The sequence below is a fragment of the Tympanuchus pallidicinctus genome, unplaced genomic scaffold (genome assembly GCF_026119805.1).
Source record: "Tympanuchus pallidicinctus isolate F22 unplaced genomic scaffold, pur_lepc_1.0 scaffold33, whole genome shotgun sequence".
Taxonomy (NCBI): Eukaryota; Metazoa; Chordata; class Aves; order Galliformes; family Phasianidae; genus Tympanuchus; species Tympanuchus pallidicinctus.
The window spans coordinates 753,037-780,885 of NW_026294751.1; the positions used below are offsets into that span (position 1 = coordinate 753,037).

The 27,849-nt window shown below is 64.4% G+C and overlaps 1 protein-coding gene across 2 annotated transcripts; it reads left to right on the forward strand.

Annotated features, from left to right (window-relative positions):
* The first annotated feature begins 3,438 nt into the window (after positions 1–3,438).
* On the forward strand, positions 3,439–26,703 carry ADGRB2 (adhesion G protein-coupled receptor B2). Of its 2 annotated transcripts, none has more exons than XM_052698875.1 (31): positions 3,439–3,537; positions 9,438–10,251; positions 13,495–13,578; positions 14,566–14,730; positions 15,562–15,726; positions 16,486–16,650; positions 17,306–17,470; positions 17,538–17,639; positions 17,717–17,823; positions 18,143–18,337; positions 18,416–18,484; positions 18,571–18,679; positions 18,774–18,920; positions 19,471–19,546; positions 19,637–19,739; positions 19,827–19,870; positions 20,724–20,850; positions 21,293–21,396; positions 21,670–21,772; positions 21,955–22,105; positions 22,300–22,369; positions 22,468–22,534; positions 22,620–22,705; positions 23,914–24,085; positions 24,154–24,249; positions 24,388–24,427; positions 24,582–25,207; positions 25,478–25,513; positions 25,780–25,884; positions 25,980–26,033; positions 26,145–26,703. In XM_052698875.1, the coding sequence occupies exons 2-31, from the start codon at positions 9,453–9,455 to the stop codon at positions 26,331–26,333; spliced, it is 4,521 nt and encodes a 1,506-aa protein (XP_052554835.1). In that variant the 5' UTR covers positions 3,439–3,537; positions 9,438–9,452; the 3' UTR covers positions 26,334–26,703. The 2 variants fall into 2 exon arrangements, with proteins under 2 accessions (XP_052554835.1, XP_052554834.1); XM_052698874.1 differs by lacking the exon at positions 15,562–15,726 and adding an exon at positions 23,160–23,258.
* The last annotated feature ends 1,146 nt before the right edge of the window (positions 26,704–27,849 follow it).

Here is a 27,849-nt window from a genome sequence, read left to right on the forward strand (position 1 = left end):
TTGCCGTGTTTGCAGGGAGTCCAATGAGCTGAACGCAAATTGGCTCCGATTCGCCGTTTCGAATGCTGTTCTTAGAGGGGGGCGCTGCCCTTCGAGGGGCTCCGTCTGCAGGAAACGTGGCATCGGCCGTCCTGTGGGACAAGGGGACGTGGAGATGTGGGGACACGGGGACACGGCGATATGGGTTCAGCCTCCTGCCCAGCGCTCCTGGCCCTGAACATGCCCAGTGGCACGGGGTCAGCTCCAGACAGAGCGAGTGACAGCTCGGCAGCGTGACATCCCCGCCTATTGTCTCCTGATTAATTTGCTAATTACGTTCTGCTTTTATCCAGGGGCCCGGCGGCAGTGCTGAAATGTCAGCCACTTGTTTATGCCCCGGGTTGCTGGCACTGTGACAGGAGCGGGGTCCTGCGGGGCTGCCCCGTGCCGGAGCCATGCGCTGCCTGGCCCACGTCCCCAAGTGCCCCCCATCCCCCCCCCAAGGGCTGGGGTGGAGACACCCCACTGCACCCCCTGCACACCCCCAGGCCGTAGGGCTGCCGTGCCCCAGGGTGGCTCTGTTGCCTCCCGTGCCCCAGGAGATGCCGTGCTGCTGATCAAGGGACGGGGAAAACATCCAACATCCCACCTTTGGGCTCTCCTGCTGCGAGAACCCATTGTGTGCAGGCACTCAGCTCCGGCGATGCTGAGCAGCGGCGGCACCCTCCCTGCTGAAGGTTTGAGCCGGGCTTTCTGCAGCCTCATGTTTATTAATCGAGATGAATATTGATGCAAAGTTTCCTGCTCGTGTGCAGCGCTTTGAGTGCTGCTTGGGGGGCGAAGCGGCTCCGCCGGCCGCATGCTGTGCTCAGCCCCCAGGTTGGGATTCTCTCATTTCCCCCCATTTCACCCCATTTCTCCCAGTTTCCCCATGAGCTCCCTGTGCTGTGCCCAGCCCGGCGTGCTGAGCCCTGTGCCCTGCCCTGGTGACACAGACAGGCTGCTGGTCCGTGTCCAACAGCGCTTGGAAGCGAATGCAGCGATGATGCTGAGCTCAGAACATCTCCTGGGCAGGAGGGCAGTGCTGGGGGGGTCAGGGGTCAGCTGGTGCCCTGCAGCAGCACGCCTTGGTCCTTCACAAACCCCAACGGGGTTTTATCACAGGGCTTTTCACATCCTGGTCACACGCACAGGCTTCCCCTGCTCCTTTCACTTTGCTTTTCTCCCCACCACCACTTGCAGAGAACCTGGGGGGAGCAGAGGGCACAGGGCTGATCCGTCCACCCCAGCGATGGGCATCGCCCTGCTCCTCCATGCCTTGTGTGGGCTCCTTCTCCAGGCACTCACCGCCGTTTCCCATTAAAGCAAATCATTTCTGCAAACCCAAACCTTCCCATTTATTGTGGCCTCGGTTCTTCTGCTGGAGCAATTTGCAGCAAAGTTTGTGGGAAGCGGCTGACAGAGGGCCACCTTACGGCTCAGCCTCCAAACTGCTGCTGGGACACAGAGCCTGGGAGTGGTGCAGGGCCTGCAGGAGCCTGGGGCCGCCCTCAGCATCCCCTGCTCCAGGTGCCGGTGGGGGCACTGCGCTCCTTTATGCTGAATCCTCCCCGGGGCCACACACAGAGGACCTGCCAGCCTGCTGACTCTGCCCCATCCTTGATTTCTGTGCCAAGTGAAGGGGAAATCAGAGCCTGCGCCGGAAGCACGGCGGTGTGGGTGCTGTGGGAACCAGTGGGGAGGGCTGGGCTGGGCCCTGCCCAGTGCTGGTGGTGCTCAGTGCTGCACATCGTGGCGCCATACCCTGCGTGGGATGGGATTCTTCTGCACTTTCCTGAGCACCACCTGGTCCTGGAGGGGAGAGCGTGGAGGTCAGGGGGGGTCTGATCACCCCCGTGCTTTGCTGGTGGCTGTGGGCACAGCTGGTGGTGCTGTGACAGGGGGAGGTTTGCAGGGATGCAGCAGCAAAAAGCAGCTACAGAGAAAGCACCCAGTTGTCCTGGTAACAGTGGGTGCCTCCAGCTCCTGCAGCTTGGGCCCCCCTGCTGCACATGGAGCTCTTTAGGATGGGTGCTGGGAGCTGGGCTGGGCCACAGCAGTGGCACCCAGAGACCCACAGCGCTCACAGGGCGCCTGGAGCTGCTGACATGGAAATTTGGAAGCATATCAAGCGTGTGGCCCTGCAGCCCCAGTCAGCTGCAGGAGCAAACAGCCATAGGGAAGCAGAGAGTGTGACCCGGAGAGCTGTGGGCTCAGGATCGCCCTTCTGCTCCGATCTGCACTGATCTGTGTTTACAGACATGGGCCCAGAATATCCTCCAGTGATGTCTGAGCCACCGCTGCTGCTCTCCCTGGCGTAACGAGCAGCCCGTGAGCTGCTGTGCTTTCCTTCAGCCTCAACCCAGAGGGGACGAGCGCCTGCCTGGGGACGTGGGGTCAGGCACCAGCAGGCTGCAGGGAAGGGACGGGGGGGGGATGGAAGGAGACGCCGGGCACAGCGTGGGCACGGCCCTGCGTGCAGCTGCACTGTGCTGGGCTGGAAGCTGCCAGCAGTGGTGGGTGATGGAACGGCGCTGGGTCGGTGCTTGGTGGGTGCAGAGCTGCTCTCAATCCCCCACGTGCCACCATGGTGTTGAGGTTCACCCACACAGGGCCCAGAGCAGGGGGGAACGCAGACCTCCTGCACCTCCTGCAATTCCTGCAGCTGCTGCATGTGCTGCAGCTCTTTGTTGGAGGGGTTGCAGCTCCCCGCCATCCTCCCGCAGGACATCCTGGTGCCACACACACTTGTTCCACATGTGTGCAAGCACTGTGTGTGCCGAGCACACTCCTCACCCAGCGAGGTGCTCCCTGTGCCACACTCCCTGCAGATCGTGCTCTGCACACACGTGCAACGCATCTGCTGCACACGCAGCACCACGCAGCAGCGTGCTGAGCACCCAGCCGTGCACACTCATGCACGCAACCCGGCCGCTGCGTTCACAATCCCGATCCACGCGTGTGCACCTTGCAGCCCCTGCCCGCACAAAGCAACCCCCACACGTGCACCCCGCACATCTGCACGCGCGCATCGCACGCTCCCGGTTTGCACAACAGCCATTTGCACATGTGCACCACCCCGCCCCCCGCTCCGCGTGCACGCGCAGCCAGCGCACTTCCCCCCTCCCCCCCTATCCCTCACCATCCCAGCGGCCGCCCCCTCCCTTCCAGCACCGATAGGGGGGGACACCCCCTCCTCCCCCCCTCCCCTCCCCTCCTCCCACCGCCCGCGGTCTCCTTAAGGCGGCGGCGGGGCCGCGCACTCCGCCATGCCCGCTGCTGTCACACCGCCCCGCATGCAGCAAGTGCCCGAGCCGCGCGCGCCGCCGCGTTCCTCCGCCACCACCGCCGGGGCCCGGCGCTCCGCGTGCCCGCTGCCGGCCCTGCGCGCCGCCGCTTCCTCCGCCGCGCTCCCCCGGGCGCTCCCGGGCACCGGCAGCCGCCGCCGCCGCTCGGGGATGGCCATCCCGCTGCACGCCGCGCCGCGCCGGGGCTCCACGCGCTGCTGACGGAGCGCAGGTAAGGGCGGCACCGAGCATCCCCCCCCCCCCCGGTGCGCCGAAACCCCCCTCCCGGTGCATCGAAGCCCCGTCCCGGTGCGCCGCCCCCCCCCCCCTCCCGGTGCACCGAAGCCCTTTTCTCCGTCTCGCCCCGCTGTGCCCAGCCCCGGGGTGCGGTGCGCTCGGCGGGGGCGGCAGCTCTGCGGGCTGCGGTTCCCGTTCTGCCGCTTGGCACAGCCCCCGCTCCGCCGCGCTGCGGGAGCTCCGGCCCCGGGGAACTTTCCCGCACCGGCGCCGGGATGCGGTGCCCCCGAGGGCGGCCCCGGCCCCCGCTGGAAGCTGCGGGGCTGCGGCGCTCGGTTCGCACCGGGCGTGCGCGGGGTGCGGGTCCACAGCGCTGCCCCTACGACACGGAGGTGCCCACGCGCGGGTGGGCGCTGCGCCGCACTGTGGCATCGCATCCGCGGGGGTTCGGTTGCCTGAGCGGTGTCCTCGCCAGCCCCGGTGTGGGCACGCGCGCGCTGCCAGCCTGGCACCCGTGGGTGTGTGGCGTGTGCCTGTCCCCACGCCGGCACCGCGGTGAATGGGCAGCGTGGGCACGGCGCTGGCACCGCACCAGGGACAGCGTGCGGCCGTTCCTGCGCGGGGCTTTGTTTGGTCAGGGGCTACACAGAGCCCCCAGTGCAGTGCTATGGGGTGAGCGGTGCCTGGGGAGCGTGGGCACGCAGTGAGGACACACACGTGGGCACCGAGCGTGTGCTGGCATGGGCACGTGTGCAGGTGGCAGGAGGATCTGGGGGAGAACGGGGAGAGCTTCCCTTCCCTTCCCTTCCCTTCCCTTCCCTTCCCTTCCCTTCCCTTCCCTTCCCTTCCCTTCCCTTCCCTTCCCTTCCCTTCCCTTCCCTTCCCTTCCCTTCCCTTCCCTTCCCTTCCCTTCCCTTCCCTTCCCTTCCCTTCCCTTCCCTTCCCTTCCCTTCCCTTCCCTTCCCTTCCCTTCCCTTCCCTTCCCTTCCCTTCCCTTCCCTTCCCTTCCCTTCCCTTCCCTTCCCTTCCCTTCCCTTCCCTTCCCTTCCCTTCCCTTCCCTTCCCTTCCCTTCCCTTCCCTTCCCTTCCCTTCCCTTCCTTTGGGACCTATGTGCTCAGGGATGTGCAGATGGAGCGATGCCACATGTGTCCCTGTGTCACTTGTTGAAGCACCAGGAGGATCTGTGCAGCCCCATTCTGGCAGTGTGCGCTGTGGCTCGCGGTGTGTGAGCAGCCCTCTGTTTTTCTAGGTCATGGCACTGCTGTGTGCTGGATGCCGCCTGGCACCGCTGACGTGGGGATTTGGCCCCAAGGAGGCGGCCCTGGGGCGGCCGAGCTGCGCTGTGCTGAGCGTCTGGCTGTGGTTTTGGGGTGGGTGATGCTGGTAGATGGGGCATGTGGTGTGGGACTGGCGCTGAGCGGAGCTTTGGGGAGGCACTGGGAGCAGTGGGGGCTGAGCCCTGCCCCACGGCGGCTCGGTTTGGAGCCAGGCTGTGGGAGCCAGCGTTGGTGCTCATGTGGTCCCAGCGCAGAGGAGGTGGGGAGGAGCGGGGCGGCCACAGCTGTCGTCACTGTCACTGTGGCTCTCGCTTGGCTGCCCCCTGGCCGCCCTCGTCGGGTTGCTCAGAGCCCCATTCCCCAGTGGGGTTTGGCACCGCGGACACTGGAGGCGGCTGCGAGGCGGCGTCAGCCCCTCTGTGCTGGAGCCTGGCAGCAGTTCCTCCTCGAGGCCTTTTCTTCCCACACACTGCTTTTGATCTAAGGAGTTCGCCAGGAGCTGAGAGCTGGGATGCTACAAACCTCAGTCTGAGCTGGAGAGAAAATGGACACAGACCTGTGGGTGCTGCCATCATTGCCTGCATCCAGGCTATTTCTATATGGAACCACGGGAATCGATGGGTTTTCCTTCACCTGGGCTGTGCCCATCGCTGCTGAGTGACAGATATGGGGCAGGACAGCCCCGTCCCCACAGGCTCCCTGTGCTTTCCGTGCCCCACAGGAGGGGATGCGGCAGCCCCGCACTCGGACGGACACACGGACCTTTTGGGACCTGCCTACTTTGACGCCTCGATGCTTCTCCAAGGGAATTTGGACCAGGGCCCTGCAAATTCACTTCCTACCACGCTGCCATCCTCTAATGGGGACGAAGCTGGCCTGGAGCCACCCGACTCGGTTGCCAAACATCAAGGCTCCGTCTTTCCTCTGTGCTTGCAGGGGCCACCGCGTCCCTCTGCTCTCAGCCCATCTATTCATTCTCAATGTCTGCCGAAAGCAGGGTGGATCCAAGCTCTTCTCCTCCCCAGAGAGCAGCACCTCGGAGGCTCCCGACGCATCCAGCTCCAGACAAAACCAGGGACTACTGAACCCCCACCCCGCACGCATCCATTTACTGCCGCTGCCTGAAGGTCTGGAACCCCAGTTTGGTGACCTCCTGGAACCCCCTGCCCCTTGGCACGGTGTCGGGGGGGGGCGGGGGGGAGGGGCAGGACGGGTCTGTGCAGTGGGAACAGCGTCCCTGTGGCACTGGGATGGCAGAGGGAGCAGCCCAGTGCCGGACTTGGGGGGGCCTCGCTGCTGATGGGGTGTGGGCTGTGCTCACCCCATTCCCTGGCAGAGCGCAATCCTTAATCCCAGCGGAGATCCCCCCGCGCCGTCTCCCGGCCTTGCTTCTGGAGCGGAGTTTTACCAACAGCAGTTAAGTAAAATAAATAAAAAGGCCTTTGCTTGCCAGTGGTAGCGCGGCGCGGCCACTGATTGGCAAAGCGGCCCCATTAATTACGGCTCCGCGCCGCTGCCAGCCTGCGTGCTTCAGGAACGGCGGTGGCAGCGAGCCGGGAGGCACGGCGCTGCGGGGGGGGAGGAAACGGGGAGCGAGCAGGGAGAGGGGCGGCAGCGGGGGCAGGGGGGGATGCGCTGCAAAGCCAACTCCGAGCCGAGCGCACACGGGTCGGTGCTCGCGGCGGCACCAGCGCGCAACGCCTGGGCGCACACGTGTGCACGTGCGTGCTTCGCAGGGTGCCGCGTTCCGGGGGGCCGACAGGGGGGAAGGCTGCGTTTTCGGTGCTCTGCTCTTTCATCGGGCGGAGCTCAGAGCCTGAAGGAGGGATGGAGAGGCCGCGCCGGCGCTGGGTGCGGGCGGCAGCGGGAGGTGAGCGCAGGGGCGGCTCTGAGGCTCCCGCTGCCTTTGAAGCAGAAGCGAAGATGCCAGGAGTGGGAGGCGGGCGGCTCACCTCGTGGGGAAGAGCTCGTTAGGGAGCTTGGTTCGCCGGCGGTCACCGCTGGGCAGCTGCGATGTGCTGCGATGGGATGGAGGCGCTCCGTGCCCGCAGCCGCGGGGCTGTGCGTCCTGCGCCGAGCCGTGCCGCGCTGTGCCGAACCACCCACCGTCCCACTCCTCCTGCCGTTGCTTTCCAGCCCGCTGCCCGGTGCTGCAGCGCTGCCCCGCGCCGTGCCCTGCCCTGCTCCCTCACCTCCCGAAGTCCTGCTGATCGCGTGTCTCAATTCAGCCTATTAACGGAACACCGCCCGGCTGAAAAGCGTGTCGCTTAAAACCCAAATCTCCTTTACTTTGCTATTAATCGTTTCTCAGATTATTAATGCTGGCAGGATTTAGTGACGCCCGCTTATCGCTTTTGGGGCGGTGTCTTTGTTTCTACCATTGCCTGGCACGGAGAAACCTCTGCTCCCAGCACCGGGGCTGGGCAGACGGAGCTGCGCGGAGTCCCCCATGAAGTCACCATTAATGCAAAGATCTTCAGGAAAACAGCCTGTGAGCACAGCCGGGGTGTTGCGGTGCAGGGCAGCGCCTCCTCCTGCTGCTGGAACCTGGAGCGATGCAGGATGCCGGCAGCAATGGGGAGATGTGGGATCCCAGTGGCGATGGAGCGCTGCCCACTCCCCAGCGGAGCCGCCACGCCTCCCCCTGTGGCACAGCGCTGTCATTTCCATGCCGTCGTTTCCCGGCTCTGTAATGGCTCTTTAAAAGCTTTAATTAAAAACCCAGCCCTCCCTTCAGCCCGGGCGGGGAACAAAGGGAGATGAGAGGGGCTGGAGCAGGCTGCAGTGTGCCAGCAGTGCCAGCAGTGCCAGCAGCAGCTCCCACAGCCCCGTGAGGCGCTGGGATGCAGCAGATCTCCGGGGGCAGCGGGGATCCCTGCAGCCCACAGCTCCCAGCATGGCAAGGTGTGTGCTGGGCTCTCCCCTGCACGAGGGATGGGGCCGTTTTGGAGCACTGGGACGGCGATGCTGCACGGCGCGATGTCCCCACGGCGGTGCCAGGTAGGGCTGGTGGCAGCCGCGATGTCCCCGAGCCTCTCTGCAGCTCTGTGTCCCCGCGGGTCACTCGGTGCCCCAGCTGTTCAATATCTTCTCAGGCTCAGCGTGAGGCCCAATGAAATATTTTCACTGCAGCGGCAGCAGCACTCGCTGCAGGGAGCGGGGCTGGTGCTTAACAAGGCCTTCGGCAGCGGCTGTGCGCTGGTGCTGGGAGCATCCTGGCTCTGCTATGGGGCTGGGCTGCGGGATGCTCCTGCAGGGCAGCGTGGTTGGGATGCAGGGAGCCGTGCCGGCTGTGCTGGCAGAGGGGCTGAAGCGTTCCCTGCTCGCTGCTGCCGGGTGAGGGAAGCAAGCACCATCTTGTGTCCCTGCCAGGCTGCGGGAGCCCCGCGCTCAGCTCGCTGCAGAGTGGAGCGTGTCCCCATCTGACCTCCTCCTCCCCTTCCTCCTCCTCCTCTTCCTTGCCATCCCTAACGCTGCACATGGTCACATCCTCCAGGGGACCCCGTGATCCTGACGGTGTCTGTGATGCCTGCAGGGCTCTGGCAGGGGCACGGCGCAGCTGCTTGTGGGGTCTCCCGTTGAACGGGGCTGGAACAAAGCAGTGCTTCCATTCATTCCCCCCCATTTTACACCTGGGGGTCCCACCTCCATCCTGCCCAACCGCCGCCTGCCGTGCCTTCCTCCCCGTGCACGTGCTGCCGGCACTGAGCCCCTGTGCCTGTTGCATGTGAGCTGGATTATTTTTAGCTCCCTAATGTGCCCTGCACCGCTTCAGCGCAGCCTCAGCCGCAGCTCCGGCTCCTGCCCTGCGTAGGGGAAGCCCGGCTGCCAGCAGTAAGGATAGGATTTGGAACATAGAAGAGCCTGAGGGTGAAGGGGCACCTCCCAGCCCTCTCCAGTTGTCCCCTTGCCCCACAGAGCAGTGCTGATGGGCGATCGGTGTCCTTGGCTGCTGTAAAGCTGCCCTCTGGTCCTGCTTAAAAAGGCCACCGCGTGCATTATTTTGTTAATGAGTTCTTAAACAGCTATTGACAGCAATGCTCTGCGTGCTTGGTGCGGTTCCCAAGAAATAGGTGTTGGAATGATAGCTCGCCCCGTGCTGGGGTCTTGGTGTGGGAGGTGTGGATGCCGTGACAGCAGGGCGTCCCAGTGAGCTGTGGGGTGCAGGGGGGGGCTGCAGGATGAGTCCAGAGTGCTGTGCCTGCTGGGCAGTGCTGGTCGGGGCTGCAGGAGGGATCCCTACAGAGGCTGCCAATCTCAGGGATGTGCATGGAAATGGGATGGCAGCAGGGTCCTGGGTGCTGTGCAGAGCCTGGGGGCTGTGTTGCAGGGGATGGCATCTCCCACGGTGACCCCCAGCATCCGTTCACTGCACAGCTCCTGCCCTTGAGCGAGCAGGGGCTGCAGCATTGGTGGCTTTGGCTCACAGCTGCCATCATGGAGGTCACCGCAGCACAGTGCAGCACTGGGTGAGGGCTGTCCCCTGGGGGCTGGGGACACCCGATGTGCCTGACCCCCCCTGCACCAGCTCCGCACTCCTGGTGCAGCTCCCTGTAAGCATCCATCTGCCTGCCCATTTGTCTCGTCTGCTTATCCATCCGTCCATCTCTCCCACAGGGCAAATGCCATAGGATGACCGCTGCTGGTCCCCTCTTACTGGCTGTGATATCGTCTGTCCTGTGGCTCACGCGGGGCTTTGACCCGGCTCCCAGCGCCTGCTCCGCTCTGGCCTCCGGCGTCCTCTACGGCTCCTTCTCTCTCAAGGACCTCTTCCCCACCATCTCCTCCGGCTGCTCCTGGACCCTGGAGAACCCCGACCCCACCAAGTACTCTCTGTACCTCCGCTTCAACCGTGAGGAGCAGGTGTGCACCCACTTCTCGCCCATGGTGCTGCCGCTCGACCACTACTTGGCCAACTACACCTGCGAGCCGCGCACAGAGCCCGCCAGCCCCCCGCCCTCCCCACACCCCGAGGAGGAGGAGGAGGAGGAGGAGGGCGAGGAAGCCGAACTGGAGCTGTGCGAGGCCGCGGGGCCCTTCACCTTCCTGCACTTCGACAAGAACTTTGTGCAGCTGTGCCTGGCGGCGGAACCCGAGGCTGCCCCGCGCCTGCTGGCCCCGCAAGCGCTGGAGTTCCGCTTCGTGGAGGTGCTGCTCATCAACAACAACAACTCCAGCCAGTTCACATGCAGCGTGCTGTGCCGCTGGCTGGAGGAGTGCCTGCAAGCCCCCGGCGCCCGGCGCTGCGGCCTCACCCATGCGGGTTGCAGCTGCCAAGCAGAAAGCCCCCCGGCACCGCGGCACAACGGCACACGGCTCCCCACCACCCGCACGCCTGCCCCGCCGCCCGCTGCCACCCCCCAGTGCTGCCCCCAACCTGAGCTGCATTCTGCCAGTGGCAATGAGTTCGAGCTGCCCGAGGTCCCCCATGGTGAGTGGGGCGTGCTGGGGGGTGGTGGGATGGGGTTTGGGGCTGGAGACAGAGCGGGGACGGTGCAAAGGGTGGATCTTGTTCATGCACACTCCTGTCCCTCACTGGGCGCTGTGCTCTGAGCAGGGAGAATGTGAATGGATGGATCCTGACCACGCTCCTCGGGAATGGAGGTGCAAATCCACATCTGGTTGTGGAGCAAGGAAATATGCGAAGGATGGATCTTGCTCATGCAACTTCTCAAGGTGGGGGGGGGATGCAAAATGGGCTCTGCACTGAGCAGAAACACCACGCAAAGGATAAATCCTGCTGCATACACTTCCTGAGACAGGAGGGTGCCCAGCGTGCGCAGCGCACGGAGCTGAGAACCCACACCAGGGGTAAATCCCTCCCGTGCCCACTCCCAGCTCTGGGTGCTTCTCTCTGAGCAACACGCTGAGCTCCCAGAGCTGCAGCTCGCTCTGACCAGCCCAGCCCCTGCGCTTTGCCACGGCTCTTTGAGCACAGCCTGTGCAGCCCCGGGGCCTCGCTCTCCTCCTGCGCGGCCGCTCTTCTGCTCGCCTGACCGCGAGCCCAGAGCAGGAGCGCTGTCACTCTGCATTGGTGCAGACGTGGAAAACAATTTGCAGGTAAAATGACCCTTTCCCACGGCAAATTACCCTTGACTGCTGCAGCCCGTGCTCTTGTTATTCCAGGCAGGATGGCACGGCCGGGCTGTTAACCAGGCACAGCAAAGCCATTTGCTCAGGATGGAATTGCGGCAACAAATTGCAAGCAAAGCAGTCGTGCCCCCCCTGCCCTGAGCAGCGGGGCTGGGCTGCTGGGGAGCCTCCCATCCCAACGCGCCCTTTGCACGTGGCGCCGTCCCTGGTGCTTTGGGAGCACGTCTGGCCAGATGTTGTTCCCCTGTGCCAGCCCCAGGCGATGCAACGAGGAGCTTAGCTGCTTTCTCTTTATCCAGGGCACCGCTGCTCCCAGCAGATTAGGTGGTGGCGATGGGCTGTGTGTATATATATAATTTCATTGGGCTTTAGCATTTATTTCAGGAGCTAAATGTCATTACGGGCAGATCCCCCAAATAAATCCCCGGTCCGTTTCAGCTGCGTGGCTATAAATCGCCTCATCCCGATGGGAGCTCCTTGATCTGATTTTTTTTCTTCTCCCCCCCCTTCCCTCCCCACTTCAAATGCAACTCTGCATGGGAGGATTAAGAGCTGAGCGCTGGGTCCAGGTGCCATCCCATTGCGCTGCGTCCCCGTTGCATTGCATCCCCACGCACACCGGGCGCTCACGTGCGTCACTGCGCCCAGAGCACAGAGCATCCTTCATGGCAGCGAGGGGTTGCTCCCACCTGGCCTCCCCCGAGCCCCCCGGGGGGAGAATGGGCTCCTTTCAGGGCGGCAGCGGGGCTGGGGCTGAATGGCGCCTGTGAGCAGAGCTTGGCGGGTGCCCAGCACTGATCTCACCGGCTCTCCTCCGCCGAGAGCCGCAGCCGTTCGGGGCTGGCATCGGCCCAGCAGCTCCCGGGGCCTCCCCGTTCCCAGCCACGGCGGTGCCACGGGGTCCCCGTCCCCAGCGCTGTCCCCTTTTACACTGTGGGAGCCAAAGGGATGCAGCCCTGTTCCCAGCTGCGGCGGTGCCATGGAGTTCCCATCCCCAGCGCCGTCCCTGTGCACCACGTACCCAAAGGGATGCAGCCCCCGGAGTGCAGCATCGTGTGGGTGCAGCATCGTGTGGGTGCACGGGCAGGCAGAACTGCCCCACCGGGTGGATGGAGGCTCGGGGCATCATGAAGTGACTGCTTGTGTCACAGCTGTGCTGCCCGTATTTCTGCCATTGGGCTCTCAGCCTTCCAGCCGTGCAGCTCATGGGGCCGCGGTGCCCATTCCATTGAAACCACTGCCCCACAGCAGCCCCCGCCACGGCAGTGATGCTGTGGGCTCCCAGCTTTCAGGGACATGGCCACCGTTGGGGGGGTCAAACTAAAGGACCCCCTCCTCGCAGCAGCGGCGTTATGGGGAACCCTGGGTCAGGTGCTACGGGTGCAGCAGGGTCTGGGCACGGCTGCGGGCAGAGCCCTGCAGTGAGGACTGGGGATTTAGTGCTCTCCAAAGAAAATTGAATTTGGTGTCTCTGTCGAACACAGCTGGGCAGAGCGCCCTCATATATCCTCTGGATTTATGGCTTCCCCGGGCTCTCGCGGGGATGTTTGTAATTGCACTGTGCTGTTCTCAGGGCCGGGTGGCCCTATGGCTGAGCAGCACCTGATGGTCCCCCGTGTCCCCATGTGCTGCAGAGTGGCGCACGCAGAGCGGGGCTGCGTCCCAGCACGGGGCAGAGCCAGGCAGGGTCATGAAGGCGAGTCGGTAAATTTGAGTCTATCTTCTGGCACTGCAAAGTGACAGCACAGGAGGTGCTCCGTGCCTGCAGCCATGGATCACCTGCGTGCATGGCACAAGGAGCACAGCTGGGTGCTCCACATCCCCGTGTCACCTCCCGTCCATCCCATGGGGACGTCGCTGTGTTGAGGTGGTCACTGGTCACACCATCCCAGCTGGCCCGGCAATGGGGTGCAGTGGGGCTTCGGGCTGTGTGTGCCACCTGCACCCTGATGCCTGGGGACATCGGTGCCACCTCCATCCCGATGGCACCGCGCCGCTCCCACCGCTGGGATCACATCGGTGTGCTGGATGTGGGGACACAGAGGGGTCCCAGGAGGATCTGGATGGGGAGATGGGGTAAGGCTGCCCCCGTGCCTCTCTGCTGAGCTCTCTGTGTGCCAGTTAATTTCACGCCAAATGCTCTTGATGGATCTCTTGTTATTTTTGGTGAGCTGAGCCATAAATTTGTGCCACCTCACTGCAGCAATCTGTTCGGTGGGGAAGGGAGAGCGCCGCCGCTCGCTGCCATTCGGGTGCCCAGAGGTGCACTGGGGACATCGGTACCCTGGAGCGCGTGGATGGATTTCAGCCCACGCGACCAAAATGCAGGGGCTGGCAGAGGTGTGGTGCATTTTGAGGCTGTGGTTGTGCTCAGCCATCTGTGACCCTCACACACCGTGAAGCCGCACAGTGCTCAGCATGGGGCTGGGCATCCTCACCCCACTTCACAGCGTCCCCACCACATCCCATCCCAGCTCTGTCCCCACGTCCCCGTGCCCATCCCTGTATTTGCTGTCCCCACAATGTCCCATCTCCGTGCCCGTCCCCCTCCTGCTCTCACTGCAGCCCTTCTCTCTTCCAGGCAATGCTGTTGAGGAGAACCAGAAGGTGAAGACGCAGTGGCCACGGTCGGCGGATGAGCCAGGGGTGTACATGGCCCAGACAGGTAGAGTAGGGTGAGGGATGGGTGGCTCTGCACAGGGTGATGGGTGATGCAGACAGAGTGACTTCCTTTGCTTCCAGCCCACGGACAGACTTCATTTGTTCCATTTATACATTTTTCCTCTGCGCCTTCCTCCGAGGGTTGTAAAGCAAAAAAAAAAAAAGAAAAGAAAAGAAAAGAAAAATCTATTAATTGTTTCGTTCAAATGTATTTATTTGGCAAATTCATCTGGGTAATTGGAGTGCTGTGCTCCCCCTCCCCAGCACCTCCTGATTGATGGGCCTGGAGGCAAGCTGGGAGATGGATGGGCCCCAGCACTGCTCCGTGTGCCCGGCATGCAGATCTCCCACAGCCAGCTCCTACCCCATGGAACTGCTGGGTGCAGCCAGGGGCATGGGAACACCCACTGTGGGGGGCACCCAGCCCCACTGCCGCCCCAAATATGACCCCATGGGAGGGATGGCCCCATCGCCCCATGATGCAGGCAGCTCGGAAGGAGCAGAGCCTGCCTGCGGGACAAATTCTGTCCCCTTCAGAGCCTTTTTCCATGTATTCCTTTTTAATTTAAATTGATGGCCTTTTCTTCTGGTCTGTCCGATAGCTTCAGGTAGATCATCAAGCTTCATCAGAGCTGGGTGCTTGCAAATGTCAGCAGTGTGGCTTTGCGGGGAGGGCAGGCGGTGCTGCATGCCGCAGGTCTCCCAGGGCACCCAGAGGTCGTGCAGGGCTGGGACTCCACACAGGGTCAGATCTGCGCAGGGACTCCGAGAGGTGTCGGATCTTGAGCCCTGACCCTTTTTCCAGGCTTGGGAGCAGCAGTGCCATAGCGGGGGCTCCTTCACCCTGCTTGCAACCTCGGTGTGCTCGTGCTCGCTGTGCCTGTGGATGCTGCCCGTCTCCAACCCCGTCCCCAACTCCAACCCCATCCCCAAAGGGTCCGCACGACTCTCCCCACGCTGTCCCCATCCCTCACACCCTGTCTCCCCTCAGGGGACCCCGCAGCGGAGGAGTGGTCGCAGTGGAGCGTCTGCTCACTGACGTGTGGGCAGGGCTCCCAGGTGCGGACGCGCTCCTGTGTCTCCTCTCCATACGGGACGCTGTGCAGTGGGCTGCTGAGGGAGACACGCACCTGCAACAACACGGCCACCTGCCCAGGTATGGGGCACTGGGGAGCGGGGGGACGTGCAGGGATGGGGACAGCAGCGCTGTGCGTTTGTGGAAAATGGGGGGAGCGAGGATGCAGCTTTGTGCAGCTCGTTTCCCCATCATCTCACCATCCCTGGGGCATCGAACCCGCAGAGCGCTGTGCCTGGGGAACAGTGCAGTGTGTGCGCCCCATGGCGTGGGGCTGGGGTCGGGAAGCCACCGGTAGCTGATCCCAATCTGTGCGTGGCAGGAGGTGGCCAAGCTGCCTGGTGCTCATAGCAGGATCACGGGCAGGAGCAGCAGGATGGATGCCTGCTGTGCCCTGTGCACTAAGGGGGCTGTGCATCTTGTGTGGGGCTGCAGGGAGCAGTGTGTCTGCAGCAGGCAGGCTGTGCACTCCATGACATATGGGTGCTCCCCTGGGTGCGGGAGCTGATGGGGACATCTCAGCTCACAGAGCATCCTTTAGGATGCCTGGGGAGCTGCATGGTCCCTGGCTGCTTCCAGATGAGCTGAGCTCGTGTAATGTGCACACACACAGGGGCTGTGCGCATGGTTTGGTGCCAGGGTGAGCAGGCACAGCATGCACACACCACTGGGAACCCAGCAGGGAAGCTGGAGCTGGGCAGGGAGCCATGTGGCTTCGCTGCTGCCTGCTTGGAGCTGGTAGGGCACAAAGGTGGGGAGGGTACAGCTGTGCCATGGGATCATGCCCAGCGGTGCCCCCAGGCACAAGGGGTCTGCAATGTCCAGGACCCCTCGGTGCCAGGAGGAGGGGATGCAGGGAGGCTGCAGTCCAGGGAGCCAGGAGTGCCGTGACGGCCTTGTGCTGTGTTGCAGTTCACGGTGCCTGGGAGGACTGGTCCCCGTGGAGCCTGTGCTCGGTGACCTGCGGGCGAGGGGCCAGGACCAGGACGCGGCGGTGCGTGGCCCCGCAGCACGGAGGGAAAGCCTGCGAGGGCCCCGAGCTGCAGGCCAAGCCCTGCAGTATCGCGACCTGCCTGGGTCAGTACCACTCCCCTCTCCCCCTGCTCCGTGTCCCCAGCCCTGGGACAGCCAGGAAAAGAGCTGAGAGTGAGGGCTGTGCTCTCGGCACAGGGGCTGCAGTGATGCAAGGTTCAGGCATTGCAGCCACGGGGACATGGGACAGCGTGGGGAGGACACAGGGGTGCATCCCACGCAGTGGTCCCCATGGAGAGCCAGCCGTGCTGCAGGGCCCGGAGCCCCCACCATGGGCATGAGGAGCCATCCCCAGAGTGTGCTGCACTTGGGGTGGCACGGGAACATCGTGGGGCACTGGGGAGGTGCTGGAGGCAGCGGAGGGCTCTGGCTGCGTGTCGGAGCTGTGGAGATGCTGTCGGAGATGCTGTGTCAGAGCCATGGGCTGCAGGGACACCCCGTGTGAGGTGCAGTGATGCAGGAGGAACGCGAGGTGCACTGCGTGCACCCGACATCCTCGCCATGCAGGGCTGCGTCCCCGCTGCGCGTTGTGGCTTTTGTCACCCAGAGTGCTGGAATCTGTCGGAGTTCATGGTGCAGAGCGGTGCTGCGGCGTTGCTGTGCCATAGCAGCAGTGCTGTGGGGTCGGGGTCTGTCCTGGTGAAGAGACCCTGGTGAGGGCACAGCTGGGTGCTGCCAGCTCAGCTCGGCCACGTGAAGCGGCGCGTCGTTAGGTTGGACCCGTTGCACGCAGAGCGCGGTGCGGGCGGTGGGCAGCTGGGGCTGCGCGGGCATTGACCCATTTCTCTCACTTTGTCCCCACAGTGGAAGGGCAGTGGTTGGAGTGGGGCGCCTGGAGCCGCTGCTCCGTCACCTGCGCCAACGGCACCCAGCAGCGCACGCGCAAGTGCAGCGTCTCAGCCCACGGCTGGGCGGAGTGCAGGGGAGCCCACGCCGATGCCCGCGAGTGCTCCAACCCCATGTGTCCCAGTAAGGCTCCGTGTGCTGGGGGGGGGCCGGGAGGGATGCGGCATGATTCTGCCTTAATGCTGCTGTGGTGTCGCTGTCGGTGTTGCGAAGCTGCTGGCATGCTTGCGGGGTCACCGTTGCGGAGGGGGGGTGCATGGGGAGCAGGACAAAAGCACAGTGCTGGGGTGCAGCAGCCGCCCAGCTCGCGCTGGTTGCTCCCTCCAGCTGGAGGAGATCTCTGTGCTGCTCATCCCTGCTGCTCCTTGCACCGTGCCGAGTACCCATCGGTACCTGATGGCTGCAGGTCCTGGTGCACGCAGTGCAATGGTGGGACTGAGAACTGACCCCGTCCCACTGCCCCGCAGGGTCCTGGGGATCAGGAATGGGGACACGGGGCTAACAGCTGTGCCCTGTCCTCCCCCCGTCCTTCATCTCTCCCTGCATCAGCTGCAGGTGGAGGGAACTGGGTGTAGGGTGGGCTGGGTGCCCTCAGGCTGCCAACAGCAGGCCTGCAGGAGGGGGACGTTTCTCTTGTTGGAGAGATTTAAGTTACTGACTCTGCAGTCAGCAGCGCAGCGGGAGCACAGCCCTGCCCCGTCCCCATCCCCACATGGCACTGGGTGTCGCTTGTCGCGCTCAGCAGCCCGGGGCCCCCACGGTGTCCCTGTCCCCACAGCCGACAGCAAGTGGGGCCCCTGGAACCACTGGAGCCTCTGCTCCAAGACGTGCGACACGGGTTGGCAGCGCCGCTTCCGCATGTGCGAGGGCACCGGCGTGCAGGGCTACCCCTGCGAGGGCACGGGCGAGGAGGTGAAGACCTGCAATGAGAAGAAGTGCCCAGGTACGGGGCAGCCCCCAGCGCCCACCCAGGGGCCGGGGCTGTGTCTGACCCCCTTCCCGCCCCACAGCCTACCACGAGATGTGCAAGGACGAGTACGTCATGCTGATGACCTGGAAGAAAACCGCAGCGGGGGACGTCATCTACAACAAGTGTCCTCCCAATGCCACAGGTGAGGGGCGAGGGGCGAGCTTCCCCCCAGCCCTGGGGGTGCTGCCATTGAGCCCCCAGCCCTTGTTTCCCCTGCAGGGTCCGCCAGCCGCCGGTGCCTGCTGAACCCCCACGGGGTTGCATACTGGGGTGTGCCCAGCTTCGCCCGCTGCATCTCCCACGAGTATCGATACTTGCATCTCTCAGTAGGTGCACGCTCCGTCCCCTGTCCCCGTGGGTCCGCAGTCCCCGTCCCTTGCTGTCCCCATGCAGGGTGGGTGTCCCCCTAGCACGCTTCCTGCTCCACAGGGGGGTTATTTCATCGCCCTGTGGGTAACCACGTGGGGAAACTGAGGCAGGGTGGGGAAGGAAGTCGCAAAGTGACTCTTGCGATGGAAAGACCCTCTGGCCCCCTTTTCCTGCTGCTTCCCTAATTAGTCTGATTAGTTCTGGGCATGGCAAGGGATGAGGGCACCTGCTGGCCACTGGGTGACACCGCTGTCCCCTGCCCTCATCCTGATCCAGCTGCGGGAGCACCTGGCCAAGGGGCAGCGAGTGCTGGCGGGTGAGGGCATGTCGCAGGTGGTGCGCAGCCTGCTGGAGCTGATGGCCCGCAAGACCTACTACAGCGGGGACCTGCTCTTCTCCGTCGAGATCCTGCGCAACGTCACCGACACCTTCAAGAGAGCCACCTACATCCCGTCCTCTGAGGATGTGCAGGTAGGATGGGGGCACTGCTGGGTGCTGGTGGGGGTGGTGGTTGTCCACCCCCGGTGCCACTGAGCCCCGTCCCTGCAGCGCTTCTTCCAGGTGGTGAGCTACATGGTTGATGCAGAGAACAGGGACAAGTGGGAGGACGCACAGCAGGTGAGCAGCGTGGCCGTTTGTCCCCACGAGGCGCCCCTACGGTGTCCCATGCGGGGGATGTACACCAAGCTGCCTGCTGCCCACAGGTCTCTCCCGGCTCCGTGCACCTGATGAAGGTGGTGGAGGACTTCATCCACCTGGTGGGGGATGCACTGAAGGCGTTCCAGAGCTCGCTCATTGTCACCGACAACCTGGGTGAGCGACGGGCAGTGGGGTGGGATGGGTGGGGGTCCTGGGGTGGGGGTCCTGGGGTGGGGGGTCCTGGGGATGACACCTGCTGTGCTCGCAGTGATCAGCATCCAGCGTGAGCCCGTCTCTGCCGTGTCCAGCGACATCAACTTCCCCATGAAGGGCCGTCGGGGCATGAAGGACTGGGCACGCAGCTCTGAGGACAAACTCTTCATCCCCAGGGAGGTGCTGAGCCTCGCCTCTGCCGGTACGGGGGTGGGCAGGGGAGCGAGTGTGCACACGTGTGTGCGAGTGGATGAGCGTAGGCATCCTGGAGTCTGCACCGGTGTATGTGCATGTCTGAGCCAGCATGGCTGTGAGCACGCTCTTGCCTCTTTGTGCACATACATGTGAGGGTGCACACGTGAGAACGCGCATCTCTGGCTGTGTGAGCAGACGTGTGAGGACATGTGAGTGTGCACCTGACCCTTTGTGAGTGTGTCCATGTGTGCACGTGGCTGAGCATGCACGTCCAGGAGTCTGTGTCAGCACGAGTGTGCACGTATGTGAGTGCATGACTGAGCGCACAGCTGCAAGTGTGCATGTGTGTGCAGGTGGCACGATGCCTGCTCATGTTGCCTGCTCATCTGCTGGGGAGCAGCGTGTGCCTGTGCTGCAGGGCCGTGTGCTCCCTCCTGCGTGTCCCAGCAGCTGTGTGTGCCTGCTGGGTGCATGTCTGCAATGCGTGCACACGCGTGTGCTGGGCAATGGCTCTGCTCCTCCCTGCACCGCAGCACCGCTCTCCGTCCCCTCTGCAGAGCTGGATGAGTCGTCCCACTTTGTCATCGGGGCCGTGCTGTACCGCACGCTGGGACTCATCCTGCCGCCCCCCAGGTGAGTGGGGCTGTCCCCGTGTCCCCCTGTCTTCATGTCCCCCTGTCCCCATGTCCCTGTGTCCCCACCGCAGCTGCCTGCTCCCCACAGGACCCCGCTGGCCGTCACCTCCAAAGTGCTGATGGTGACGGTGCGCCCACCCACCAGGCCCTCTGAGCCCCTCGTGCTGGTGGAGCTCTCCCACATCATCAATGTGAGTGTCCCCTCAGCCCCTCCTGCCCCATGTGGGGATGGGCACCCTGTGGGGCCGGGTCCAACCCGTCTGTCTGTCCATCCGCAGGGCACATCCCACCCGCAGTGCGTCACCTGGGACTACTCAAGGACGTGAGTGGGGTGCAGGGATGGGGTGGGGGGGGGAGGTGCTGTTCCCATGGCCCCAGAGGCACCGTGGGGAGTGGGGCCAGTGCCATCCCACGCTGAGCCCCTCCGGCTGGGGGATAATTTTGCTGGTGTGGGTATCGATTTGCTTCAGCATGACGCTGGAGACAGCTGCCTACAGCCTGCCAGATGCAATTTGTTAGCGCAGTGCTTGCTGCTGTGGCAGGAGAGAGGAAAAGTAGGGCACGGTGGGGGGGGGGCTGCATCGTGGGGTTGGACACAGCACCCCTGGGCGCCCTGCACCTTGGCATCCCTGGTGCCAGGACAGCCCCACTGGTGCTGGGGGGCTGCTGCTGGCAGGAGATGTGCCGTGGTGATGGCTGTGGCTGTGATGAGCGCGCTGGGTCTCAGCCCAGCATGGGGACGGATGTTCCCAGCTGTGCCACAGACCCACAGCTCAGTCCCCTCTGCCCTATGCAAGTGGCACAGCATCCCCATGGGCTCCCCATCCCAGCACTGCCTCTTGCAGGGCATTGGCCCCGCAGTTGCAGAGGGGGAGCATTTGCCCCCCTGAATTTGAGTTTGCAGAGGGTTTTCCTGTGCCAGGTGCTGGGGAGCCCCAGGACTGCTTACACCCATCCCTCCAGGCCTGGACCCCTCTGTCTGGCTGTCGCCCCCCAGTCTGGATGGGACGATTGCAGACTGAGGCTCCAAGAGGGGATCAGCGCTTCATGCCATGCCTCGCACCCCAGGCACTCACCCTGGGGGGGTGAGCGAAGGGTTAATCCAGAGCTGCGAGGGGCTGTGCGGTGGTTTGATCAAATTGCTCTCTCCCTCTTGTGCTTGTCCCATTAATCAGCGATGCTGGCTTGGGAAACTGGGACACGGAGAGCTGCCAAACCCTGGAGACCCTTCCAGCACACACCAAATGCCAGTGCCGCCGGCTCGCCACCTTCGCCATCATCGCACAGCTGCCCAAAGACCTGGTAGGGGACGGCGGGTGGGGATGGGGACAGCAGGTGGGGATGGGAACGTTGCAGGGCACGGCTGAACGGGAGTCCTGGGGTGGGGGTGAGGAGGTGTTGCGGCCGTGGCACTGAGGGGGGGTGCAATGGGGGATGTCAGAGCAGGAGGGGGGGGGGGTTTCCCCACTGTTTGGGATCCTGGAGTCCGAGGGATGCACTCAGGTGGCGTGGGCTCTGTTTAGGGGATGGGTCTCAACCCTTGTGGCATAAGGCCCCTGCCCTATTGCTATTCTGCCCACATCCCCCGTTGACATGGAGATGGGCACGGGTCCCCAGGAAGGTGCCTTGGCCACACCATTGCCACCGCCCACATGCTCAGGGGGTCCCCAGTGGGAGCAGAGGGGTCCAGCAGGGAGCTGCCAAGGGGAGGCTGGGCTGAGCCTCTCCCTCCTTTCCCCTTCAGGCCATGGACCCCTCGGGCAGCCCGTCGGTGCCGCTGATGATCGGCTGTGCTGTGTCCTGCATGGCCCTGCTGACGCTGCTGGTGATCTACGCTGCGTTCTGGAGGTGAGCATCCAGTCGGGTGGGGGACTGGGGGGCACCCAAGGCATGACAGAGGTGGGGAGTGGGGTGGGAAGGGGGCACAGCATGAGCAATGGGATCAGCTCGATGTGATGCCATGCAGGGAAAGGTGAACGTCAGGATAGGGTTACGGCTGGGGTTAGGGTGGGCACCATCCCTGAGTCGGGGCAGCTCATGCAGCAGTTTGGAGACATGGGACGGGAAGGGGAAGGGAAGGGGACGGTCCAACCCCCCAGCCCCACACCTCTCTGCCCCCAGGTTCATCAAGTCAGAGCGCTCCATCATTCTGCTCAACTTCTGCGTCTCCATCCTGGCCTCCAACGTCCTCATCCTCGTGGGGCAGACCCAGATGCTCAGCAAGGTGGGCATCTCACCACACCCCCCACGCGCTGCGTCCCACCCCCAGCTCCCAGATTGGATTTGGATTAACTCAATCTCGAGATTAAACGCTTTGTGTGACGGCTTTGGCGCAACCCTCACCGCGGGCACAGGATGTTAACCGCCGCCGCGCCGCATCCCCTGAAATTCCCCGTGTCCCTGCAGGGCGTTTGCACCATGACGGCCGCCTTCCTCCACTTCTTCTTCCTCTCATCCTTCTGCTGGGTGCTGACGGAGGCCTGGCAGTCCTACCTGGCGGTGATCGGCCGCATCCGGACACGCCTGGTCAGGAAGCGCTTCCTGTGCTTGGGATGGGGTAAGGGCTGGCGGGATGGAGGATGGGGCACCGTGCGACTTTCCCATTCCCCGCGGGGTTGTTGGAGCCCTCGTAAGGAATGGAGGCAAGGCGGAGAGCAGCGTGGCCCCACTTGGCTTGTGTTCCCTGTCCCCATCCATTGGGGCTGTCCTGGAGGGGTGGCCAGGGGCACAGCACCTCCCTCCCTTCTCCAGGTTTGCCAGCACTCGTGGTCGCCGTCTCCGTTGGCTTCACACGGACCAAAGGCTATGGGACGGCAAGCTAGTATGTGGGGAAGGGGGGCACACCAGGCTGGGGATGGGGATGGGGAGCGGGCGGGGGCATCCCCTCCCCACACCCCTGACCCCCCCTGGTCCCCGCAGCTGCTGGCTCTCACTGGAGGGCGGTCTGCTCTACGCCTTCGTGGGACCCGCAGCCGTCATTGTGCTGGTAGGACGGACCCCCGCGGACCCCAGACCCTTCCTGTGTGTCGTGGGGGCCGTGATGCCCTAACCCTGGCTCCGCTCCCCCCAAGGTGAACATGCTGGTGGGCATCATCGTCTTCAACAAGCTCATGTCCCGCGACGGCATTTCAGATAAGTCCAAAAAGCAGCGAGCTGGGTAAGTGCCCTGCGCCTGGCGGGACGGTGCGGGGCCGGCGCGGAGCCCCCTGCCCTGCTGTGGGGCTGGGGGCTGCGGGGGCTCATGGGCACGGGGTGAGCATGGAGCGGAATTTGTCACATCGGTGGGAGGTGGGACTGAGGCTGGAGCAGCCCTTTTGCAGGGGGCTTTGGGGGCAGCGCATGGGGAGGGGGCTGTCACCCCAGGGAGAGGGGCTGTGGACCCCCCTTGCTGCCGCTTGGCCACCGCTGCAAATCATTAACAGCTCTGCTGCCCCAACTAACCCTCTTTCTCTTTCTTTTTCTCCCTCCATTTGCTTTCTGCCCACGTCCATCCATCCGTCTGTCCATCCATCTGTCCCTCCCGCTGCCCCCCTGCCTTGTTGTCCCCTCCTGCCCCCCCCTGCGTGGCCCGCTCCTGGCCGCGGGGTGCCGGGGGGGTGGTGGGCACGTAGCTCGAAGCCCCCCCCCTGCGGCAGCCTGCTGCTGAAATGCACCAAGTGCGGCGTGGTGTCCAGCGCGGCCATGACCTCCGCCACCGCCAGCAGCGCCATGTTAGTGCCCGCCACGCGCCCGCTGCGCCCCCACCCCGAGCACAGCCTGTACCGGGGTGGGAGGAGGGGGGGTCGGTACTTGGGCTGGGTGCTGGGCACCCCCGTGGGGTCGGGGATGGGGTGTGAGACAAGGCTGTGTGCTCGGGGCGGCCCCGGGCGCGGGGTCGCGTGCCCCCTGCAGCCATCCCCCCCGCATGGCATGGCTTCTGCCATCACCTCATCGCCGGGGTCGGGGCATGGGGGCTCTGCTCCTCCTGCTTGGAGTGTGGGGATTGGGGGAGGGCAGCATGGGAGCCCTTTCCTGGCGCTGAGACCCCGGGTGCTGGTGGGACCCCCATCCACCTGACGTCCCTATTGCAGGGGACGCATCCCCAAAAGGCAGTGCCAAATACCTCCCTTTGTTCTACGGGAGGGTGAGGGCCACCCCGCGGCCCCCAGCGCCCTGGGACTGATGGGGGGACAAGGAGCTCCCATGACCCTCACCCACACGTGGGTGAGCACCGGACTGGGGACCATGGCCAAGAAAAAGGGGACCCGGGGGGGTGCTCGGATGCTGCACGTGTGGGTGCAGCAGTCGGGGAGCAGTCGGGGTCTCGGGGCTGTGTCAGTGCACCCCTCCGGTGGGCTCACCCCCTGCCCTCTCTCCCTGCCCCAGGGCATCGCTGTGGAGCTCCTGCGTGGTCCTTCCCCTGCTGGCGCTGACCTGGATGTCGGCCGTGCTCGCCATGACCGACCGGCGCTCCATCCTCTTCCAGGTCCTCTTCGCCGTCTTCAACTCCGTCCAGGGCTTCGTCATCATCACTGTGCACGGCTTCCTGCGCCGAGAGGTGGGCCAGGGGCGCGGGGGCACCCCACTGCCTGCGGGGGACCCCCATCACCGGCTGTGTCCCCGCAGGTCCAGGACGTGGTGAAGTGTCAGATAGGGGTGTGCAGGAGCGAGGAGAATGAAAACTCGCCCGACTCCTGCAAGAATGGGCAGGTGCAGATCCTGGTGAGCGCGGCAGCGCCAGCGCGGAGCAGGCAGGGACCCCCGTGTGCCCCGCAGGTCCCCAAGATGCATTCACTTCCCCACCTCTCTCTCTCTTCTCTCTTTCTCTTTCCCTTTCCCCCTCTTTCTGTGTTTTTATAGACAGATTTTGAAAAGGACGTTGACCTGGCATGTCAGACAGGTGAGGGCTCCCTGTGCCGTGCGCGGGGGTTGGGGACATCGCCGCTCCATGCCATGGAGAGGGCGCGATGCCGATGTGATGCCAGCATGTGGGGGCTTGCTCCTTGTCCCCCACCCACCCAGAGGACCCCCTCCAACCCCCTGTCTGCCCGCAGTGCTCTTCAAGGAGGTGAACACCTGCAACCCTGCCACCATCACTGGCACTTTGTCGCGCATTTCGCTGGATGGCGACGAAGACCCCAAGCTCAACACCAGCTCAGAGGGCAATTTGGGCTTCTCCAGCCTGCCGGGCAACATCCCCACCGCCAGCATCCTGGTGCAGGTGCCCAAGATGACACCCAACGTGGTGGCGGGTTTGGAGCTGGGCGAGCCGCCGGCGCAGCTGGAGGCACAGGGTCCTGTGTACCTGTGCACCGAGAGCAGCCTGCGGCCCCTGGAGTACGGCTGGCTGCGGGCACCGGAGCCGCCAAGGGAGAGCGATTATATGGTGCTGCCACGCCGCAGCCTGCAGCCCTTCCAGCGCGAGGAGGGGCCCAGCACTGAGGAAGGGACCCCCCGTCCCACCGGGGCAGGAGAGGGGGATTCCTACCCCGGCTTTGTCTCTGTGGAGCACGTCAACGTGAACCTGAGCCAGCCCTACGGGACGGTGAAGCACCCCTACGGGCTGCAGTTCAAGCAGCACCCCACGGTGCGGCAGATCCTGGCGTCGGAGCTGTCGGAGCGCAGCCGCACCATGCCGCGCACCGTGCCTGGCTCTGCCATGAAAGTGGGGTCCCTGGAGGTGAGCGGGAAGTGAGGAGGGGCGCAGAGCTGGGTGTGCTGGGGGATGTGTGTGCGTGGGGAGGGAAGCAGCGGGGAGAAGGGTGGTGAGCGTGCGTGAGCATATATGTGTGTGCCAAGGGCTGCAGAGCTGCCCTGTTCCCGTGCTCCCTGCCTGGCACCTGCTGTGTGGGGATGGCTGTGTGACGCCCGAGGCTCTGCCTTGGCCTGCAAAGACCTTTCCTTGTTCTTGTCCCTCTCCTCCCCACTGCTCTGTGCATCCCCCCCCCAGAGGAAGAGGTTGCGGTACTCCGACCTGGATTTCGAGGTGAGTGGTGGCAGCGGGCTGTGGTGGGGCAGGGACCCTCAGCTGTGCCACGTGGGGCAGATGGGGTAGAGCCAGGCTGTAAAAACATCACACCGGGCACTGCAGAACGCTGACTGCCCGCCAGATCTCCAGCACTGGGTGGGAACATTTTGGTTTGGTGGGACGGGGTGTCGCTCACAGCCAGACTGTCCCTGGGTGTCCCCACGTGGCAGCTGTGCAGCCATGGGTGTGGGTGCGTGTGCTGAGGGCTCTTCTCTCCCCTGCAGAAGGTGATGCACACTCGGAAGCGTCACTCTGAGCTCTATCATGAGCTCAACCAGAAGTTCCACACGCTGGACCGGTACCGGGCGCCAGCTGCCGGCACCATCAAGGTGAGCTCTGGGCTCCAGCAGAGCTGGGCACTCAGGGGGGATGTGGGATCCTGGGCTGTGGGGGGCTGTGGGCTGAGTGCTGCCTCTTTCTGCAGCGAGAAAAGCGATGGAGCGTCTCATCAGGTGGTGGGGAGAAGAGCGTGGCCACTGTAAGTGCGGGGCTGTGTGTGGACAGGGATGCAGGGGCACACGGGTGGCTGTGCCCCCTATAGGGCTGGAGCTGTGCAGTGCCACACACCGCAGCCCCGCTCACCCCGCAGGACACCGCTGGCCCCGAGGACCCGCAGCCGCCGGCCGCGCCGCCCAAGCCCTGGAGCACATTCAAGGCGATGACTCTGGGCTCGCTGCCCAGCGCTCACCGGGACCGCCTGGAGCTGCGTTGTGCGGACTGGGAGGGCCCCTGCGCTGGTCTGGATGCGGCCGATGGGGACTTCCAGACGGAGGTGTGAGCCCCGCGCAGGACCAGCTCGGACGCTGTGTTACTCCGTCCTCCTCTGCGCCCGGGGGGATCCCAGCCGTCGGAGCCATCCCCGCGGGGGGACCGCGCACCCCGCACTCACCCACCGCTCACTTGCGCACCCTCCCGGCCCCCCCCGGGCAGGACCGGCCGCCGAGGCCCTGGCATCTCCGTTCTTTTCTACCGGGATGTTTCTTCACGCAGTGCACCGTGTGCACGCGCGCGGCGGCCCCGGGCACCCCACGCCCCCCACGCTGGGTAGTGGAACCGTGGCCGGGCGCCCTCGCCCCGTGGCCGCCCCCTCCCAGCCGTCCCCGCCGTCCCCACCCCACGGGGCAGGTGCTGTCGTTGTTGGAAATAAAAGTTCACTCTCTGTGGAGCCGCGGGGCGCCACGCGGTGCTTCGTGTGCCACCTACGGACGGAGGGATGGCGCTCGCTGGGGACGCGTCTGTCCCAGCCCTGCCTGCTGTGCCCTGGATCCTGATTGCATCTCAGCCCACCCTGACGCACTGCTGTGCAAATGAGAGCAGGAGCTGAGGGTGCTGAATGACACGGTAATCAATCTGTGAGCAAACTTTGGAGGCGGCTGGTGCCTGGGGCAGGGACAGGGGCACAGTCTGAGGAGGAGCAGAGATGGGGCCCATTCTTGTGGGGCCCGAGGGGAGAACCGTCCGTGTGCTGCAACCGTGGGGAGCTGCACAGTGCAGGGGCAGGATGCAGACCCCCGGAGCGCAGGTCTCTCATCCCCTGTTCGTCCCACTGAGCACCGACTGCATGGCCCAGCTTATCCCAGTGCTGACTGGTTTGGGGCTGGGCTGCAGGCTGCGTGCTGGGAGCGAGGCAGCGCTGGGCTGGGGCCAACTCCAGTTGTGCAACACTGGGGACCGCAGCCTCGGTGCAGGGACTGCAGCTGGGGTTTCCAGGGCACTGCTGCAGGATGGGGGCACGCAGCCCCCTGACACCACGCGCTGCTCTCTGGGTCACGGCGCTCATTGCTCAGAACAGCAGCCATGTCCTCACGCTCTTCAGAGTTGTTTGCTCTTCTCTCCACCACCCCACATCCAGCCCAGCCCAAACTTTGGGGCCGGCTCTGGTTCCCAGCCCCAGGCAGCAGCGGCAGGCAGTCCTGGGGCATCTGGTGGCAATTAGCAGCTTTCATTACTCATGGAGACGCCATATGGGTGAGGGAACGGAGCCCGCCCTGGCGGTGCAGGATTGCAAAGGGGATGGGAGGGAGTGAAGTTCCGTAGGGCTGGGGATGCGTAGGAGGGAGCGCGGGGGTCTTCAGCCCCAAATCCCGTTGGTGGGTGCACGAGGTGTGAGCGGCGTCCGGGGGAAAGGCTTGGAGAGCATCGCAGCCATTTTCCATCTGAGCCGCTGTGCGCCACGAAGACCCGTGCCAAAAATGTTTGGTTTTGGGGGGGGGCGGAAACGATGGAGAAAACCCTGCGATGCTGTGCACGGAAAGTTCCTCTGCTCGGGTTTGAGCGCCTCCGCCTTTGTGGCG

What these genes read in the sequence shown, in the direction of transcription:
- ADGRB2 (XM_052698875.1), top strand. Translation starts at nt 9,453, where the DNA reads ATGACCGCTGCTGGTCCCCTCTTACTGGCTGTGATATCGTCTGTCCTG. An exon ending in GCTGCCCGAGGTCCCCCATG is followed by an intron (nt 10,252 to 13,494) that starts GTGAGTGGGGCG and finishes TCTCTCTTCCAG; the next exon opens with GCAATGCTGTTGAGGAGAAC. An exon ending in GTGTCCTCCCAATGCCACAG is followed by an intron (nt 17,640 to 17,716) that starts GTGAGGGGCGAG and finishes TTTCCCCTGCAG; the next exon opens with GGTCCGCCAGCCGCCGGTGC.